The 16,775-nt window shown below is 46.3% G+C and overlaps 1 protein-coding gene across 1 annotated transcript in view; it reads right to left on the bottom strand.

Moving 5' to 3' along the window:
- PACC1 (proton activated chloride channel 1) overlaps positions 1–16,775 on the bottom strand; it is a 49,779-nt gene that overhangs the window by 12,017 nt on the left and 20,987 nt on the right. The window contains exons 3-5 of the mRNA XM_003273048.3: positions 8,789–8,998; positions 7,167–7,318; positions 1,885–2,027 (exon numbers count right to left, since the gene is read on the bottom strand). Coding sequence (XP_003273096.1) covers positions 1,885–2,027; positions 7,167–7,318; positions 8,789–8,998 — 505 coding nt within the window. The remainder of the gene's footprint in view (positions 1–1,884; positions 2,028–7,166; positions 7,319–8,788; positions 8,999–16,775) is intronic.

Here is a 16,775-nt window from a genome sequence, read left to right as displayed (position 1 = left end):
GCTGTCAGCAATGAAGTTGGCAGAAGCTCCCCAGAACATGGCGCTCATGGCTCCTCAGAGAACTCTGGACTTGAGCAGAGCCTGAGGAAGCCCTCAGCGGCCTGTCAGCTCCCATGGAAGGCCCAAAGAGGGGAAGAGGGTTCCTTAGGGAGGTCTCAGCCAGATGGGTCACCTACAGCATCAGCCCCAAGACAGTGCAGATGCAGCAAAATCAAAGCAAACATAAAAACAAGTAAAAACTGCAGCAGCGTACCGAGGAAGCTCACTAAAGGAGCGTGGAGTGGGGGCGGGATCCCGGGGAAAGTCTTCCAGGAGGACGGCAAGATGGCCAGCTTGAAGCAGGGAAGGGAGAGAGAATTCTAGGTGGCAGAAAGGGTGGAAAATGCTAAGGCAGAGACTCCGAGCTCTGGGGTGGAAGAACAAAGCAGTGGTGGTGTGGAATGGAGGCAGCTCGCTGCATGTCCAGCTGGTAAGCAGCCTCCCTGCCCCTGTAGCTCCCTCCCTGCTTGCTCTGAATGGAGCCTCTGGGCTCAGCAGGACCTGGTAGGAACTGAGTCCCTCTCAGCTCAGGCACGTGAAGAAAATTCTCCTGCCCTCTAGGCTCTACGGTGTGACCCCAAAGCAGTGTGTGTGGAGCAGACAAGAACTTTCTAATGGTCAGGGGACATTCATCACTGTAAATCAAAGACTAAGAGAGGTGGCAGAGCTTATATCCTCATACTAGAGATGCAGTAGACCCTTGAACAACACAGGTTTGAACTGGGTGGGTCCACTCACATGCGGCTTTTCTTTTGCCTCTGCCACTCCTGAGAGCAAGACCAAACCCCCTCCGCCTCAGCCTACTCAACATGAAGGCAATGAGGATGAAGGCCTTTACAATGATCACTTCCACTTAATGAATAGTAAGTATATTTTCTCTTCCTTATGATTTCCTTTTTTTTTTTGAGACGGAGTCTCGCTCTGTTGCCCAGGCTGGAGTGCAGTGGTGCAGTCTCAGCTCACTGCAACCTCCGCCTCCTGGGTTCAATCGATTCTCCTGCCTCAGCCTCTTGAGTAGCTGGGACTACAGGTGCCCGCTACCACACCTGGTTAATTTTTTGTATTTTTAGTAGAGACAGGGTTTCACCATGTTAGCCAGGATGGTCTCGATCTCCTGACCTCGTGATCCGCCCACCAAGGCCTCCCAGAGTGCTAGGATTACAGGTGTGAGCCACCACACCTGGCCATGATTTTCTTAATAACATTTTTTTTTCTGGTTTACTTTATCATAAGAATACAGTCTATGATATATATAACCACAAAATATGTGTTGTTTATGTTATTGGTAAGGCTTCTGTCAACAGTAGGCTGTTAGTAGTTAAGTTTTGGGGGAGTCAAAAGTTATACACAAATTTTTGGCTGCATAGGCAGGAGTGGTTAAGTTTGGTAACCCCAAACCCCAAGTTGTTCAAGGACCAACTGTATTTCAGGCAAACGCACATTGAGCCCGCACCAAGGGCAAGATGTGGTTCCCGTGCGCACTGTGGGGGAAACCAAGGAATCACACAAGAACTTGCCCTCAAAGGGACTTACAAATCAAAGGCAACTTCCCCCTACTCCTCAGCAGCCCCAGACAATGGCGAGACCAAATGATCTCTCTGGAACCAGCCAGCACTTATGTGCATGGAGAGCCAGCATGCTCCTCCACACCAGATTTGCTTAACTTTGTGATAAGATGTTGAGTGGACCGGCCAAGCTCATGAGGTCCCTTCCTGGGCCAGTGGGTCATCTGAGAATGCCCCTTCCCTTCCCTGCCCTCACCCCTCCGCTCTAGCCCAGGGATATACACGGCTGGAATGAGATAAAAAGTAGACAGTAAGCCCACTGTGAACTCTAAAAGGCCACCTTTGCAGGAACTCCTGGAAAGAAGAGAAGAGGAGGTAATCAATGGCGCTGAAGTCCTCACTACTCTCGTTCAGGCGGAACTGGAGGAAGACCAGCTCCCGCTTTTTCACTTCCCGGGGCCCCTGGACAATCAGGGCAGATTTCTGCAGAGAGACAAAGGACAGAGTCTCAGTCCTGGGAGAGCACACAGAGGCCTCTGGGTCTGAGGGCAGAAGTACTGACTGGAAAGCCCATAGCTCCTTGCCCAGTGGTCTCCAAAGGGACCACTAGCCAGACCCTCCTGTTCAGGCAAGAACAGGCCTGGGCTGGGACTCATGCTCATTCCTGGGTAGTTTTCCCCGTACGATGCCCGACCAGAGCTGAATGTAGCTCATCCTCTGTCCACTTTTCTCATTGGTTGTTTGAGTTATGGAAGCTCTTAATTTAACAAGGATGATCACTTTCATCTGTTATGTGTGCCAATCTTTTCTTCCAGTCTGTCATTTTTCTTTTAACTTTGTTTCCAATGTCATTTGCCCTATGGAAACTTTAATGTAGTGAAACCTATAAATCCTTTTCTTTATGGCTTTGGGTTTTGCTTGCTGAGGAAAGCCAAAATTATATCAATATTCTCCTCTATTTCTTTATAGCACTTTTTAATCTTTTTTACATTTAGATACTTTATATACTTTAAGCTCTGCATACAGTGTGAAATAGGGCTCTAACTCCTACTTCCCAAACAATGCATAGAGACAGGTTTTAAAGCCCCTTCCCCTCCCTCCTTTATTCTAGACTAAATTCAATACAGAACCAATATCTATGTCTGCTCCTGGCCCTAGCAGAGCCCACACATTTGTCTGTCTCTGTCCAGTACTGTGCTGCTTTCATTCCTGTGGTTTTTCCACTGTTCTGAGATCTGGGAAGGTGCCCTCCCTACTACTCTTCCCCATCCCCAAACTTGTCTTGGTTATTTTTGAACATGTTCTAAGTATGCTTTAAAACTAGCCTGCTTAGTTCCACAAAAAAATTCATTGGGACTTTTAACTGTGATAGAAACTGAATTTATAGATTAATTTTAGAAAAAAATGTCTTTTACATCAACTTTTATAAATAAATGCTCTACAGATATTTGAAGAGTGAGTACACTGTCAGTTACAAAGTTTTCTGCCCCCACATGTATACACACATATACATACTCTAAATTTATTAACTGCACCATTCAATTCTTATCCTTTCTAGTTTTTGTCTATTTGATCTGTGAATTTCTGAAAGGGGTATTTAAATCGTGCTCTAAAGTGATGGTATTTTTTACTTCTAACGGGTTTTGCTTAAAATATATAAATGTCATGCTGTTTTGAACATTAAGTTTTGGAACTGTTCAGTCGTCTTAGTGGAGAGTATGGAGTTGAACCTCTTATCAATATTAAACATCCTTCTTTCAACCTTTTGCACATGGAATTCCATACTGACTATTAATATAGCCACTTCTGGTTTTCGTTGCATTTTCCCAAGACAGCTTTGTCCATCTACTTATTTTTCAACCTTTCTGTACCATTTTAAGTGTGCAACAGAAAGCACTGTCTCCGGTTTCTATTATCCATTTCTTCCTTTAGTACTAGAACGGCTTTTCTAACCCAGATTTCAGCAGAATCCACTCCCCCTGCTGGAGTCTCATCTCTGCCCTCAAACGTAGCCACGCGATGGAAGTTCCTAATGTGCGAAAGAAAAGGGGACTCATTCAACTCCACGCCATTTCCTGAAAAGGGAACTGCTTGCCCTCCACTTCTTCCACTTCTTACCTTCCCAGGCCTGGGCATGTGTGCGCACGCACACACACACACACACACACACACACACACTGCCCACATGGACCAGAACAATGCCCAGGGGACAGCACAGTGACAGAAGTCATGGCTGGACCATCCTATGAGGCAACACTGCCCACTACGCCACACAGCCTGCATGCCAGGACTGTTCTCAGAGAGAGAATGAGGCTTCTCACTCATCTCAGTCATTGTATTTGTGGGTTTTGTTTTTATTTGGTAGCTTAGCCTATACTCTGACTAATACACAATTTATTAGCTGACACTGGAGTGTTGTTTTTTGTTTTTTTTTTTTTGAGACGGAGCCTCACTCTGTTGCCCAGGCTGGAGTGCAGTGGCGCGATCTCGGCTCACTGCAAGCTCTGCCTCTTGGGTTCAAGCAATTCTCCTGTCTCGTCCTCCTGAGTAGCTGGGACTACCGGCATGTGCCACTACACCCGCCTGATTTTTTTTTTTTATTTTTAGTAGAGATGGGGTTTCACCATGTTAGCCAGGATGGTCTCGATCTCCTGACCTCGTGATCCACCCACCTCGGCCTCCCAAAGTGCTGGGATTACAGGCGTGAGCCACCATGCCCAGCTGGAGTGTTTTATAGTTGCAAAAAAAATCTAAAAATGAGGCAACAGCCAAACATTTGGGCAGTGGGAAAATGGCGGGCAGTAAGGAAATAGATAAGGATCCCGCAGGCTAGAAAGGTGGCAAACCTTATTGTGCCGGAGCAGAGCATTTGGTAAAAAATAACTACCATTAAATTGAGAGCATGAAAGAAAGCACCAGAAAATCAGCGAAATTCCGAAGATTTTACAAATACAACAGGATGAGACCCTTGACTGGGGTCACTTTCACATGGACTTGATTAGATGCGAACAGCCAGAAGCCCACACATTTCTGAAATCTCACTGCAAACAAAGGCAGTGGCAGGAGGTGGGTAAGAAGCCGCCCTCCAAGTTTGCGATTGTTTAGCCCTAAAGCTGCTCACACAAGCAGGAAGTGAGTGGCACAAGCTGTGCAGCCACCAGGGAGGGCGTATTTTCTAATGTCCACTTCAGATATGGCCACAGAGCATTACCACCAAGGCAGAAGCTCCCAGGGGACGAGGCCAGAGCACACAGGAGTCTCTTTCTGAGGGCAGCAACAGGTTCAAACCAAGGAGCTTACTTCATGCCAAGAAGGCGTCTCACTGGTCCCACCCTGCAGGGTTCCACCACTGCTGCAGAGTGGAGCTGCCGGCCCTTCCCCTTCTTCCTTTTCCAAATGGGAGCTCTGCTGCTTTCATCATATTCTTCCTCCACTGCTGTACGCTGGTTTGGGTAGGAAACTTGGTGGATAGGGAGGAGATAACTTCTCTGTTAGTTTATAGTTTGTGGACTTCAAGGAATTGAGGGAGGAGACAAACCATCACTCAGAGCTGGGGGCAGTAGCTGCATTCAACTTCATTTCGATAACAACAACTCTCTCTGTGCCCTTATTTCAAGGGTTTTTATACTATTTAGTCGAATTATGTAACTATTGTAACAAGTGCAACTGGCCTACACAGGTTTGGAAATGACCCTCACTGACTCCTCCTAAGCATACCTTTCAAGTTGGGGAGGAGAGGAGGGCATCCAGAGAACAGGCACCCAGTGGAACGGAAGCAGCCATGAGTATTCATTAGCATGTTTTACAGAGAGATGAAGGGAGTTGGGAATCCAGACAAAGAACTTCTATTATACATATAACTCTACATTGGAATTGTTTAAAAGTTGCTTTCCTTTTTGTTTTAATTAGCTTCCATTTCCCTATTCTAGAGTCCATTCTATTTGTTCATCTTGGTCCTTTTCTGTCGTTGGTTTCATGCAAATGTCTGGTGACCATTAATTCTCCATTCTTATTTATGAATGAAGGATTAGGTTGACTAGTATAGGTCTGGGTTTTGGTTCCTTCCAAGGTAGTAAATTTCTGTTTCTCTAATAGGCCTCTCCCTTGCATGGGAAAGCTAAGTATGCTCTGTGGAAGCACACTGAGTATTCCAGTGTGTTCTACTCTGGGAAGAGTCCTTTCCTTTAGTTCTCTCCTTTTCCATTGTAGAAGTCTGCTCTGCTTCCTATGCCTACACAAAGTATCTTCCCTTCGCTTCTGCAGAGAATGGTTCCAGGGTCTTTTACCCAGAAGCAACCATCCCCAGCGGCTCTGCATACCTGGGGAGGGTACAGGGTGTGTCTGGCCCAGCCAACAGGCAGTCCAGTAATGACTACCCTGCTCTCTAATGGTACTGATTCCAAGCTGGGGGTTTGGAAGGAAAGCTTGTACCTCTACAGCAGGTCTCTCCTTCATCTGTTTTGGGTTAGAGGTTTTCTGTAATTTGTTTGCTCCACCAATCTGGCCCAAGCTGTTTTTTTATGCTTTACACCAGTTCCTCAAAATGTCTGGTCCACTGGTGATAGCCTTTCTTCATGTGCAAAGCTATTATTGATGTTCTAGTCTGTTCTATCTCATTCCTTACAGAATCATTTCAGTAGGATTTTAGGAGGGGTCCTAGCGTTCACATACTAACAAAAAAATATTCGTGTGATTCTTTCATCTTAAAACCCTAACAGTTCCCTGTTACCCAAGGAAGCAAGTGTGGCTCTACAGCACAATGCATGTTCATTTCTCATCTGGCCATTACTCCATCCACAGCTTCATCACCCATCAGTCTTCCAGGGCTCCTGACCCTATGAAACATTTCCCCACCAACTGCAATTTTGCCCAGAGGCACAAGTACATGTCATCTCTTCCCTTTAGGTCACAGTGCAATTTCCTCTGCCTAGAAAACCTTTCCTTCCCAATTTCATCTGGAAAACTATTGTAGCCCCTTTCAATGCTTTCTGAAGCAAGTATATGAAATGAAAAAGATGAGATGTAAATCAATACAAAATGCCTACCCTGCCTTTGAAACCCTGTGCAGCCACTCCTCCAGGGCGCTCCGAACCCCATCCCTCAGTCATCCTTCCCAGCCGTGCTGTGTTGTGCGTGACAACACAGCCAGTCCAGGGCCCAGGAGTCCTTGTCCCCAGACTGGCACTCCTTTACGCTGGCGTATTTATTTCAAACTATGGATTCTCAGGCCCCACCTAAGGAATTACAATTCAGTTGGCTTCACATGGAACCTGGAAATTCGTATTTTCAAAAAGTATCCTGGCAATTCTGTCAAGTGGTCAGGTATGGGACCCACTTCGCTATATCACACCAGCCCCACCCTTTAGCCCTGTCATTCTTCCATTGCGGACAGGGCCTCACCGCACTGTCAGGAATCCCTGAGCATTACTGAGCAAAGGCCTCACTGTCCTCCCTGAACGCAAGTGAGCCAACCACAGCCAAGTGTCCACATGGCACAGCCACATGTCTGCTTGGGGACCAAGGCCCCACACTGAGTGAGTGGAAGAAGGACTCCTGGGAAGAAGGAAACTTGGGGCCTCGGGTTGCAGCTGCCCAGACCCAGCTCAGGCAGACCGGAATTACCACAGTCTGATTGGAGAAGGGGTCCGTGTAGTTGATCCTCTGGGTGGTGCAATTCATGTCACCCGGCTGGCCAGGGCTTGTCAGAGGAGGAATGACCTCGTAATGGTGCTTACAGCTGAGCAACTGGGCCTGACCGGGGTACAGGGCAATACCTGGGGGCACAAACAGGAAAAGCAAGTGTCAGAAATCACAGTCCTGACCACATCCCTGAAATCATCTCACACCTACCAACAACCTACGTTCTGGACTCCCTGGATGACTGCAGGGAAGGGAGAAGAAATGGGTTTCAGAGGGTGAGGAGCCACATCCCCTGGCCTCAGAAAGCCCCGCTCTAGTAGAGGGCACAAGCCCCTCCTCAGTAAGCCCCTGGCCAACCTGGATCCCACGCCCTGATGCCCACATCAAAACCCGCTCCACCTCAGAGCCCTGCTCCACACCCTCTGAGGGAGTCTCTTGACTCAGCCCTGCTGTGCCATCCCTCTGGGCCAACACCCACCTGCAGAATCGCTGGGAGGCTCTAAGCTGTGGAATTCCTCAGAACTCACTTTGTCTCTTAGACTGGGAGCCCCAGCTGTGCGAGTCACATCCCAAGAGTCCCTCCCTCTTCCCAGCCCAGGCACCTCTACTGACAGTAGCTGTCCAGCCTCAAGGGCAGCAATGCTAAGACAGCAGCACGTGGCATCAGAGACAGACAGACTTCAGACAGACTAAGAGACCAGACAGAGAAAGTAAAACCTACAGATAAACAAGACTCAAGCAGACACACAGAAAAGAGGGACAAACACAAGACAGGAAGAGATGGGCAGAGGAGCCATGACCAGCACACCTGACTCTGCTGGAGGCTGGCAGGAAGCCCCAGAGAGAGGGCACCTGGACTCTGGCTCTGCCATGTGAGCAGGCCCTCCCACAGGTCACTCAGGGGCATCTGTGGGCAGAGCAGGTGGCACACACTGGGTGGACAGGGCCTAAGTCATACAGCTCACGCCTCCTCATTTACTCTACGGCCCCCAGAGCATCCAGTGCCAGCCCTGCAGCCCAGAGCAGACAGCCTGCTCTATAGCAGAGTGGACTCCCCACTCAGGGACCAGACACCCCAGTGGGACAGGTATACCCAGTGTGGCCTGGGAGTCCCTCTCCAGGCAGGGTTGAATGGCCTCACCTCCCCTGCCCCCTGCCACCCTCCCCACCCCTCAGTCCAGCCTTGACTCCTGCTTCTCCTCATCCCTGCCCTCTGGCCCCAGCCAAGTTAGTCTCATCGTCTCCAGGGAAGCCCTCTGCCTCCCTAGACACCCCTTTGCTCTGCTGATCCCCATCCCAAAGACACTCTCTTCCCATCTATGTGCTTTTCAAGGCCCAGCTCAAATCCTACCTCTCTGCCAAGCTTTCCCTGACCCCTCTAGTAGCCTGCAGTAGCTACTCCAGGCTCTGTCCATTTCTCTCCTCAGCACGTAACACACTCCCAACAGCAGCTCTTTGGGCATAGACTCTATACGTAGACTATGCCTGGTTGGACTCCTCTGCCCTGCCTGTAGTACCACAAATACAATGGCAGCTCAGGGAGTATCTGCCAGCTGACACCCTAGATCTGGGGCCCTGATGCCTGGCCCAGAGGCAAGCTCTACCTGGGGCATCATAGCGATCCACTTCCTTGTAAGACACAGACATGACAGGGTGCTTGAGTTTCTCGCGAAAGTCTGTGATGGTCTGGTAGACCAGGAAGACGGCCACAGCCATGAGCAGCAGGTAGATGAAGATGAGCAGGACTGAGAAGACGTTCTTCAGGCAGGCCTTGCTGAAGCGGATGCTGCTGGAGGCGGACTCGCTGTCCAGGCCTGACAACAACAAAACACCATGTGACCCAGGGCACAGGGACAAGGTACACACAGAGATGGCCAGCAACCTCCAGGCCCTTGCCTGCCTCACCAAGGAGGTGAAGTCACCTGCACGCCCAACCTTTCCACCTCACCCCACAAATCATAACAAAGGGTACCTGTAAACATTTACTACACAGCTTCTCTGCCAGGCAGAGGATACCAAGCTGAAGGAGACTTACTCATTGTCTTTATGGAGTTTACTCTCAAAAGAAAAAAGATAAAAGATAAAAAATAATAAAAATGTTAAAAGAAAAAGCAAAAAACAAACAAAAAGAACAGAAAAAAGGAGTTTACTCTCTAGAGGGATAGGCAGTTACAATCCAACAAGTGAGCTGGCCCCAACCTACCTCTCTGGGCTTATTCCTCACCACTCCACTTCCCCAGTTCTCCTAGCTCCAGCTCCACCTCTACTCATCAACTTTCTGTTCTTCTGGGGTGCCCTTCTCAACTCGGGAGCCTCTCACATTTACCATTCCCTCTGCTTGATTTTCTTTTCTTCCACAGCTGATACCTCACTCATCCTAAGCCCCAAAAGCTTTTTGCTTGGCATCTGGCTTCCAACAGTGACAGAGTAGCTTGGTCACACCATCCTTCCATGGAAGCATTTTAATTTAGAAAGGCATTTTCTTGGCCAGGCACAGTGGCTCACGCCTGTAATCCCAGCACTTTGGGAGGCCGAGGCGGGTGGATCACCTGAGGTCGGGAGTTCGAGACCAGCCTGACTAACACGGTGAAACCCCCGTCTCTACTAAAAATACAAAATTAGCTGGGCATGGTGGCGCATGCCTGTAATCCCAGTTACTCAAGAGGCTGAGGCAGGAGAATTGCTTGAACCCAGGAGGCGGAGATTGCAGTGAGCCAAGATCGCACCATTGCACTCCAGCCTGGGCAACAAGAGTGAAACTCCATCTCAAAAAAAAAAAAAAAAAGAAAGAAAGAAAAAAAGACATTTTCTTGAGGAAGCCTCTCCTGACCCCTAACCTTTATTTGGGCACCTCTTCCTCAGTGTTCCCAGGGAGCCCTGTATGTCCTCTACTTCGTCACTCTGCAATGTCATGTCTATACATCTTTTATCCCCCTAGGCTGTGAGTTCCATGAGGGCAGGGATGGGGCCAGTCTTATCCCTAACTGAATCCTTAGCCCTTCATGCTATGCCTGGAACATTCTGCATTTACATGGTGACTGATTAAACACGTCCTGATGCCATTGGTACAACACAACTCTGTCTCCCCTACCTCCCTCACAAAACCCTGAGGCTAGAAGCCAGATTAATCTCTGTTATGGACGAAACTGTATCACCCACCCTCAAATTCAGGTTGAAGATCTAACCCTCAATGTGACTATATTTAGAGACAGGGCCTTCAAGGACATAATTAAGGTTAAATGTGGCCATAAGGATGAGGCCTGATCCAATAGGACCAGAATCCTTATAAGGGGAGGAGACACTAGGAGCACATGCACACAGGAAAAAAGGCCATGTGAGGACACAATGAGAAGGCAGCCGTCTGCAAGCCAAGGAGAGAGGCCTCACCAGAAATCAACCCTGCTGGCACCTTGATATTGGATTCTCACTTCCAGAACTGTGAGAAATAAATTTCTGTTGTTTATGCCACTCAGCTGTGGCATTTTGTTACAGCAGTCCGAGCTGACTAAGATACTCCCACAGGGCTCCCTACGCCCTCTCTGCTCCTCAGCTGAAAATGGAGCTCCCTGAGAAGCCCTATTTCCTCCACAGCCCAGCTGAGCACAAGGCTGAGAACAAGGGAAGCATCTGAACGTAAGCCCCAAAAGGTATCTGCTTGGCATCTGGCTTCCAACAGTGACAGAGTAGCAGTGTCACATCACCCTTCCACAGAAAACAATTATAAACTTTGGACAACATATTTTAAATTATTTGAAGGCACTGGGAGAATGATCAAAAGCATGCAGAAATTGAAAGAGAGGCTACCCCTGAAAGAGAAGAACTGTACTTGGTGAGATTTATACATCTGTAGCTTTTTGCCTAAGAATACATGCCAATCCCTATAAGGCATGGTTCAGAGTGACAGGGACAAAGTTCAGCGCTGGAAGAGCAGCCAGAAAGTTAAGACGAAACTATGAAAGGGAGGGAGCCACAGAGGGGGTGAAACTCCCAAATCTGCAACTAAATGTATATTCAGATCGTTGGCTGGAGAACCCACGGGGGTCCAGCAAAAAGTAACTGGAAATGGAAAGAACTGCATGGAGATTTCAACTACGGCTAATGCAGTAGAGATAGGAGTTTAGAGCTTAAATCTTGCCATATTAAATATATGCCAAGAAAAAAAATACCCTTCTGAAGATCGTAACAGAATCCAGAATCTCTACATCATTCATAATGTCCAGTGTTCAATCAAAAATCAACTAGACATGCTAAGAAACAAGAAAATATGACCTGTACTCAAGAAAAAAGCAATCTATAGAAAACAACACCAAGATGACCCAGTGCTGCAATTTAGCAGAGAGGAACTTTACAGCACTTAAAGGAAAATATCTGAATAAGGAATAAAGACAAGATCAATAGAGAAACAGAAACTAATAACAACGGCCAAATATACAGAATTTCAGTTTTGCAGGACGAAAAAGCATTGTGGAGATGGATGGTGGTGATGGTTGCACAGCAATATGAAAGTGTTTAATATCACTGAACTATACATTTTAATGGGTAAGATGATGAGTTTTACATTATGTGTATCTAACCACTGTAAAAATGTTTCATTAAATTTAAAAAAAACAGATGGAAATTCCAGATCTGACAAGAAATAAATGAAATAAAAAGTTCACTGTATAGGCTTAATAGCAAAAGATGGCAGAAAAAGAGTTGGTGAACTAGAAGTTAAATCAACAGAAACTATCCAATCTGAAGAAAATACTGAAGGAAAAAAAAAACCTAAATGGAGCCTGGATAATTGTTACAGTATCTAGCAGTGTAATGACATGTAACTGGAGACAGAAAATGGGTCACAAAAATATCTGAGGCCGGGGGCATGGTGGCTCACCTCTGTAATCCCAGCATTTTGGGAGGCTGAGGCGGGCGGATCACAAGGTCAAGAGATTGAAACCATCCTGGCCAACGAGGTGAAACCCCATCTCTACTAAAAATTAGCTGGTGTGGTGGCACGTGCCTGTAATCCCAGCTACTCGGGAGGCTGAGGCAGGAGAATTGCTTGAACCTAGGAGGTGGAGGTTGCAGTGAGTTGAGATCACACCATTGCACTCCAGCCTAGGAAACAAGAGCAAAACTCCATCTCAAAAAAAAAAAAAAAAAAGAAAAAAGATTATTGATATTGGGTTCCAAGACGGCCGAATAGGAACAGCCCCAGTCTACAGTTCCCAGCAAGAGAGACGCAGAAGACAGGTGATTTCTGCATTTCCAACAGAGGTACTGGGTTCATCTCACTGGGACTTGTCGGACAGTGGGTGCAGGACAGTGGGTGCAGCGCACTGAGCGTGAGCCCAAGGAGGGCAAGGCATCACCTCACCCGCGAAGCGCAAGGGGTCAGGGAATTCCCTTTCATAGCCAAGCAAAGCTGGGACAGATGGCACCTGGAAAATCGGGTCACTCCCACCCTAATACTGCGCTTTTCCAATGGTCTTAGCAAATGGCACACCAAGAGATTATATCCCATGCCTGGCTCGGAGGGTCCCACACCCATGGAGCCTCGCTCATTGCTAGCACAGCAGTCTGAGATCGAACTGCAAGGCGGCAGCGAGGCTGGGGGAGGGGTGCCCGCCATTGCTGAGGCTTGAGTAGGTAAACAAAGTGGCAGGGAAGCTCGAACTGGGTGGAGCCCACCACAGCTCACGGAGGCCTGCCTGCCTCTGTAGACTCCACCTCTGGGGACAGGGCATAGCCAAACAAAAGGCAGCAGAATCCTCTGCAGACTTAAATGTCCCTGTCTGACAGCTTTGAAGAGAGTAGTGGTTCTCCCAGCACAGAGTCTGAGATCTGAGAACGGACAGACTGCCTCCTCAAGTGGGTCCCTGACCCCTGAGTAGCCTGTCTGGGAGGCACCCCCCAGTAGGGGCAGACCGACATCTCACACAGCCAGGTACCCCTCTGAGACAAAACCTCCAGAGGAACGATCAGATAGCAACATTTGCTGTTCACCATATTCGCTGTTCTGCAGCCTGCGCTGCTGATACCCAGGCAAACAGGGTCTGGAGTGGACTTCCAGCAAACTCCAACAGACCTGCAGCTGAGGGTCCTGACTGTTAAAAGGAAAACTAACAAACAGAAAGGACATCCACACCAAAACCCCATCTGTACGTCACTATCATCAAGGACGAAAGGTGGATAAAACCACAAAGATGGGGAAAAAAACAGAACAGAAAAACTGAAAATTCTAAAAATCAGAGTGCCTCTCCTCCTCCAAAGGAACGCAGCTCCTCACCAGCAACGGAACAAAGCTGGACAGAGAATGACTTTGATGAGTTGAGAGAAGAAGGCTTCAGACTATCAAACTTCTCCGAGCTAAAGGAGGAAGTTCAAACCCATCGCAAAGAAGTTAAAAACCTTGAAAAAAGATTAGACGAATGGCTAACTAAAATAACCAATGCAGAGAAGTCCTTAAAGGACCCGATGGAGCTGAAAACCATGGCACAAGAACTACATGACGAATGCACAAGCTTCAGTAGCAGATTCGATCAACTGGAAGTAAGGGTGTCAGTGATTGAAGATCAAATGAATGAAATGAAGCAAGAAGTTTAGAGAAAAAAGAATAAAAAGAAACAAACAAAGCCTCCAAGAAATATGGGACTACGTGAAAAGCCCAAATGTACGTCTGATTGGTGTACCTGAAAGTGACGGGGAGAATGGAACCAAGTTGGAAAACACTCTGCAGGATATTATCCAGGAGAACGTTCCCAACCTAGCAAGGCAGGCCAACATTCAAACTCAGGAAATACAGAGAACGCCACAAAGATACTCCTCGAGAAAAGCAACTCTAAGACACATAATTGTCACATTCACCAAAGTTGAAATGAAGGAAAAAATGTTAAGGGCAGCCAGAGAGAAAGGTTGGGTTACCCACAAAGGGAAGCCCATCAGACCAACAGCTCATCTCTCGGCAGAAACTCTACAAGCCAGAAGAGAGTGGGGGCCAATAGTCAACATTCTTAAAGAATTTTCAACCCAGAATTTCACAGCCAGCCAAACTAAGCTTCATAAGTGAAGGAGAAATAAAATACTTTAGAGACAAGCAAATGCTGAGAGATTCTGTCACCACTAGGCCTGCCCTAAAAGAGCTCCTGAAGGAAGCACTAAACATGGAAAGGAACAACTGGTACCAGCCACTGCAACAACATGCCAAATTGTAAAGACCATCGATGCTAGGAAGAAACTGCATCAATTATGGAGCAAAATAACCAGCTAACATCATAATGACAGGATCAAATTCATACATAACAATATTAACCTTAAATGGGCTAAATATTCCAATTAAAAGACACAGACTGGCAAATTGGATAAAGAGTCAAGACCTATCAGTGTGCTGTATTCAGGAAACCCATCTCATGTGCAGAGACACACATAGGCTCAAAGTAACGGGATGGAGGAAGATCTACCAAGCAAATGGAAAACAAAAAAAGGCAGGGGTTGCAATCCTAGTCTCTGATAAACTAGACTTTAAACCAACAAAAATCAAAAGAGAAGGCCATTATATAATGCTAAAGGGATCAATTCAACAGTTTAGGATAGCTAACTATCCTAAATATATATGCACCCAATACAGGAGCACCCAGATTCATAAAGCAAGTCCTTAGAGATGTACAAAGAGACTTAGACTCCCACACAATAATAATGGGAGACTTCAACACCCCACTGTCAACATTAGACAGAAAGTTATCAAGGATATCCAGGAATTGAATTCAACTCTGCACCAAGTGGACCTAATAGTCATCTACATAACTCTCCACCCCAAATCAACAGAATAAACATTCTTCTTAGCACCACACCACACTTATTCCAAAATTGACCACATAGTTGGAAGTAAAGCACTCCTCAGCAAATGTAATAGAACAGAAATTATAACAAACTGTCTCTCAGACCACAGTGCAATCAAACTAGAACTCAGGATTAAGAAACTTATTCAAAACTGCTCAATTACGTGGAAACTGAACAATCTGCTCCTGAATGACTACTGGGTACATAACGAAATGAAGGCAGAAATAAAGATGTTCTTTGAAACCAACAAGAACAAAGACACAACATATGCAGAATCTCTGGGACACACTCAAAGCAGTGTGTAGAGGGAAATTTATAGCACTAAATGCCCACAAGAGAAAGTAGGAAAGATCTAAAATTGACACCCTAACATCACAATTAAAAGAACTAGAGAAGCAAGAGCAAACACATTCAAAAGCTAGCAGAAGGCAAGAAATAACTAAGATCAGAGCAGAACTGAAGGAAATAGAAACACAAAAAACCCTTCAAAAAAATCAACGAAACCAGGAGCTGGTGTTTTGAAAAGATCAACAAAATTGATAGACCACTAGCAAGACTAATAAAGAAGAAAAGAGAGAAGAATCAAATAGATGCAATAAAAAATGATAAAGGGGATATCACCACTGATCACACAGAAATACAAACTACCATCAGAGAATACTATAAACACCTCTACGCAAATAAAATAGAAAATCTAGAAGAAATGGATAAATTCCTGGACACATACACCCTCCCAAGACTAAACCAGGAAGAAGTTGAATCTCTGAATAGACCAATAACAGGCTCTGAAATTGAGGCAATAATTAATAGCCTACCAACCAAAAAAAGTTCAGGACCAGATGGATTCACAGCCGAATTCTACCAGAGGTACAAGGAGGAGCTGGTACCATTCCTTCTGAAACTATTCCAATCAACAGAAAAAGAGGGAATCCTCCCTAATTCATTTTATGAGGCCGGCATCATCCTGATACCAAAGCCTGGCAGAGACTCAACAAAAAAAGAGAATTTCAGACCAATATCCCTGATGAACATCAATGCAAAAATCCTCAATAAAATACTGGCAAACTGAATCCAGCAGCACATCAAAAAGCTTATCCACCATGATCAAGCAGGCTTCATCCCTGGGATGCAAGGCTGGTTCAACATAGGCAAATCAATAAACATAATCCAGCATATAAACAGAACCAAAGACCAAAACCACATGATTATCTCAATAGATGCAGAAAAGGCCTTTGACAAAACTCAACAGCCCTTCATGCTAAAAACGCCAATAGATTAGGTATTGATGGGACATATCTAAAAATAATAAGAGCTTTTTATGACAAACCCACAGTCAATATCATACTGAATGGGCAAAAACTAGAAGCATTCCCTTTGAAAACTGGCACAAGAGAGGGATGCCCTCTCTCACCACTCCTATTCAACACAGTGTTGGAAGTTCTGGCCAGGGCAATCAGGCAGGAGAAATAAATAAAGGGTATTAATCAGGAAAAGAGGAAGTCAAATTGTCCCTGTTTGCAGATGACATGACTGTATATCTAGAAAACCCCATCGTCTTAGCCCAAAATCTCCTTAAGCTGATAAGCAACTTCGGCAAAGTCTCAGGATACAAAATCAGTGTACAAAAATCACAAGCATCCAGGCCGGGCGCGGTGGCTCACGCCTGTAATCCCAGCACTTTGGGAGGCCAAGGTGGGCGGATCACCTGAGGTCAGGAGTTCGAGACCGGCCTCAACATGGAGAAACACTGTCTCTACTAAAAATACAAAAAAT

The sequence above is a fragment of the Nomascus leucogenys genome, chromosome 5, assembly GCF_006542625.1.
Source record: "Nomascus leucogenys isolate Asia chromosome 5, Asia_NLE_v1, whole genome shotgun sequence".
NCBI classification, from domain to species: domain Eukaryota; kingdom Metazoa; phylum Chordata; class Mammalia; order Primates; family Hylobatidae; genus Nomascus; species Nomascus leucogenys.
The sequence above is the reverse complement of the archived record's forward strand: the minus strand, read 5'-3'. Positions and strand labels throughout refer to the sequence as shown.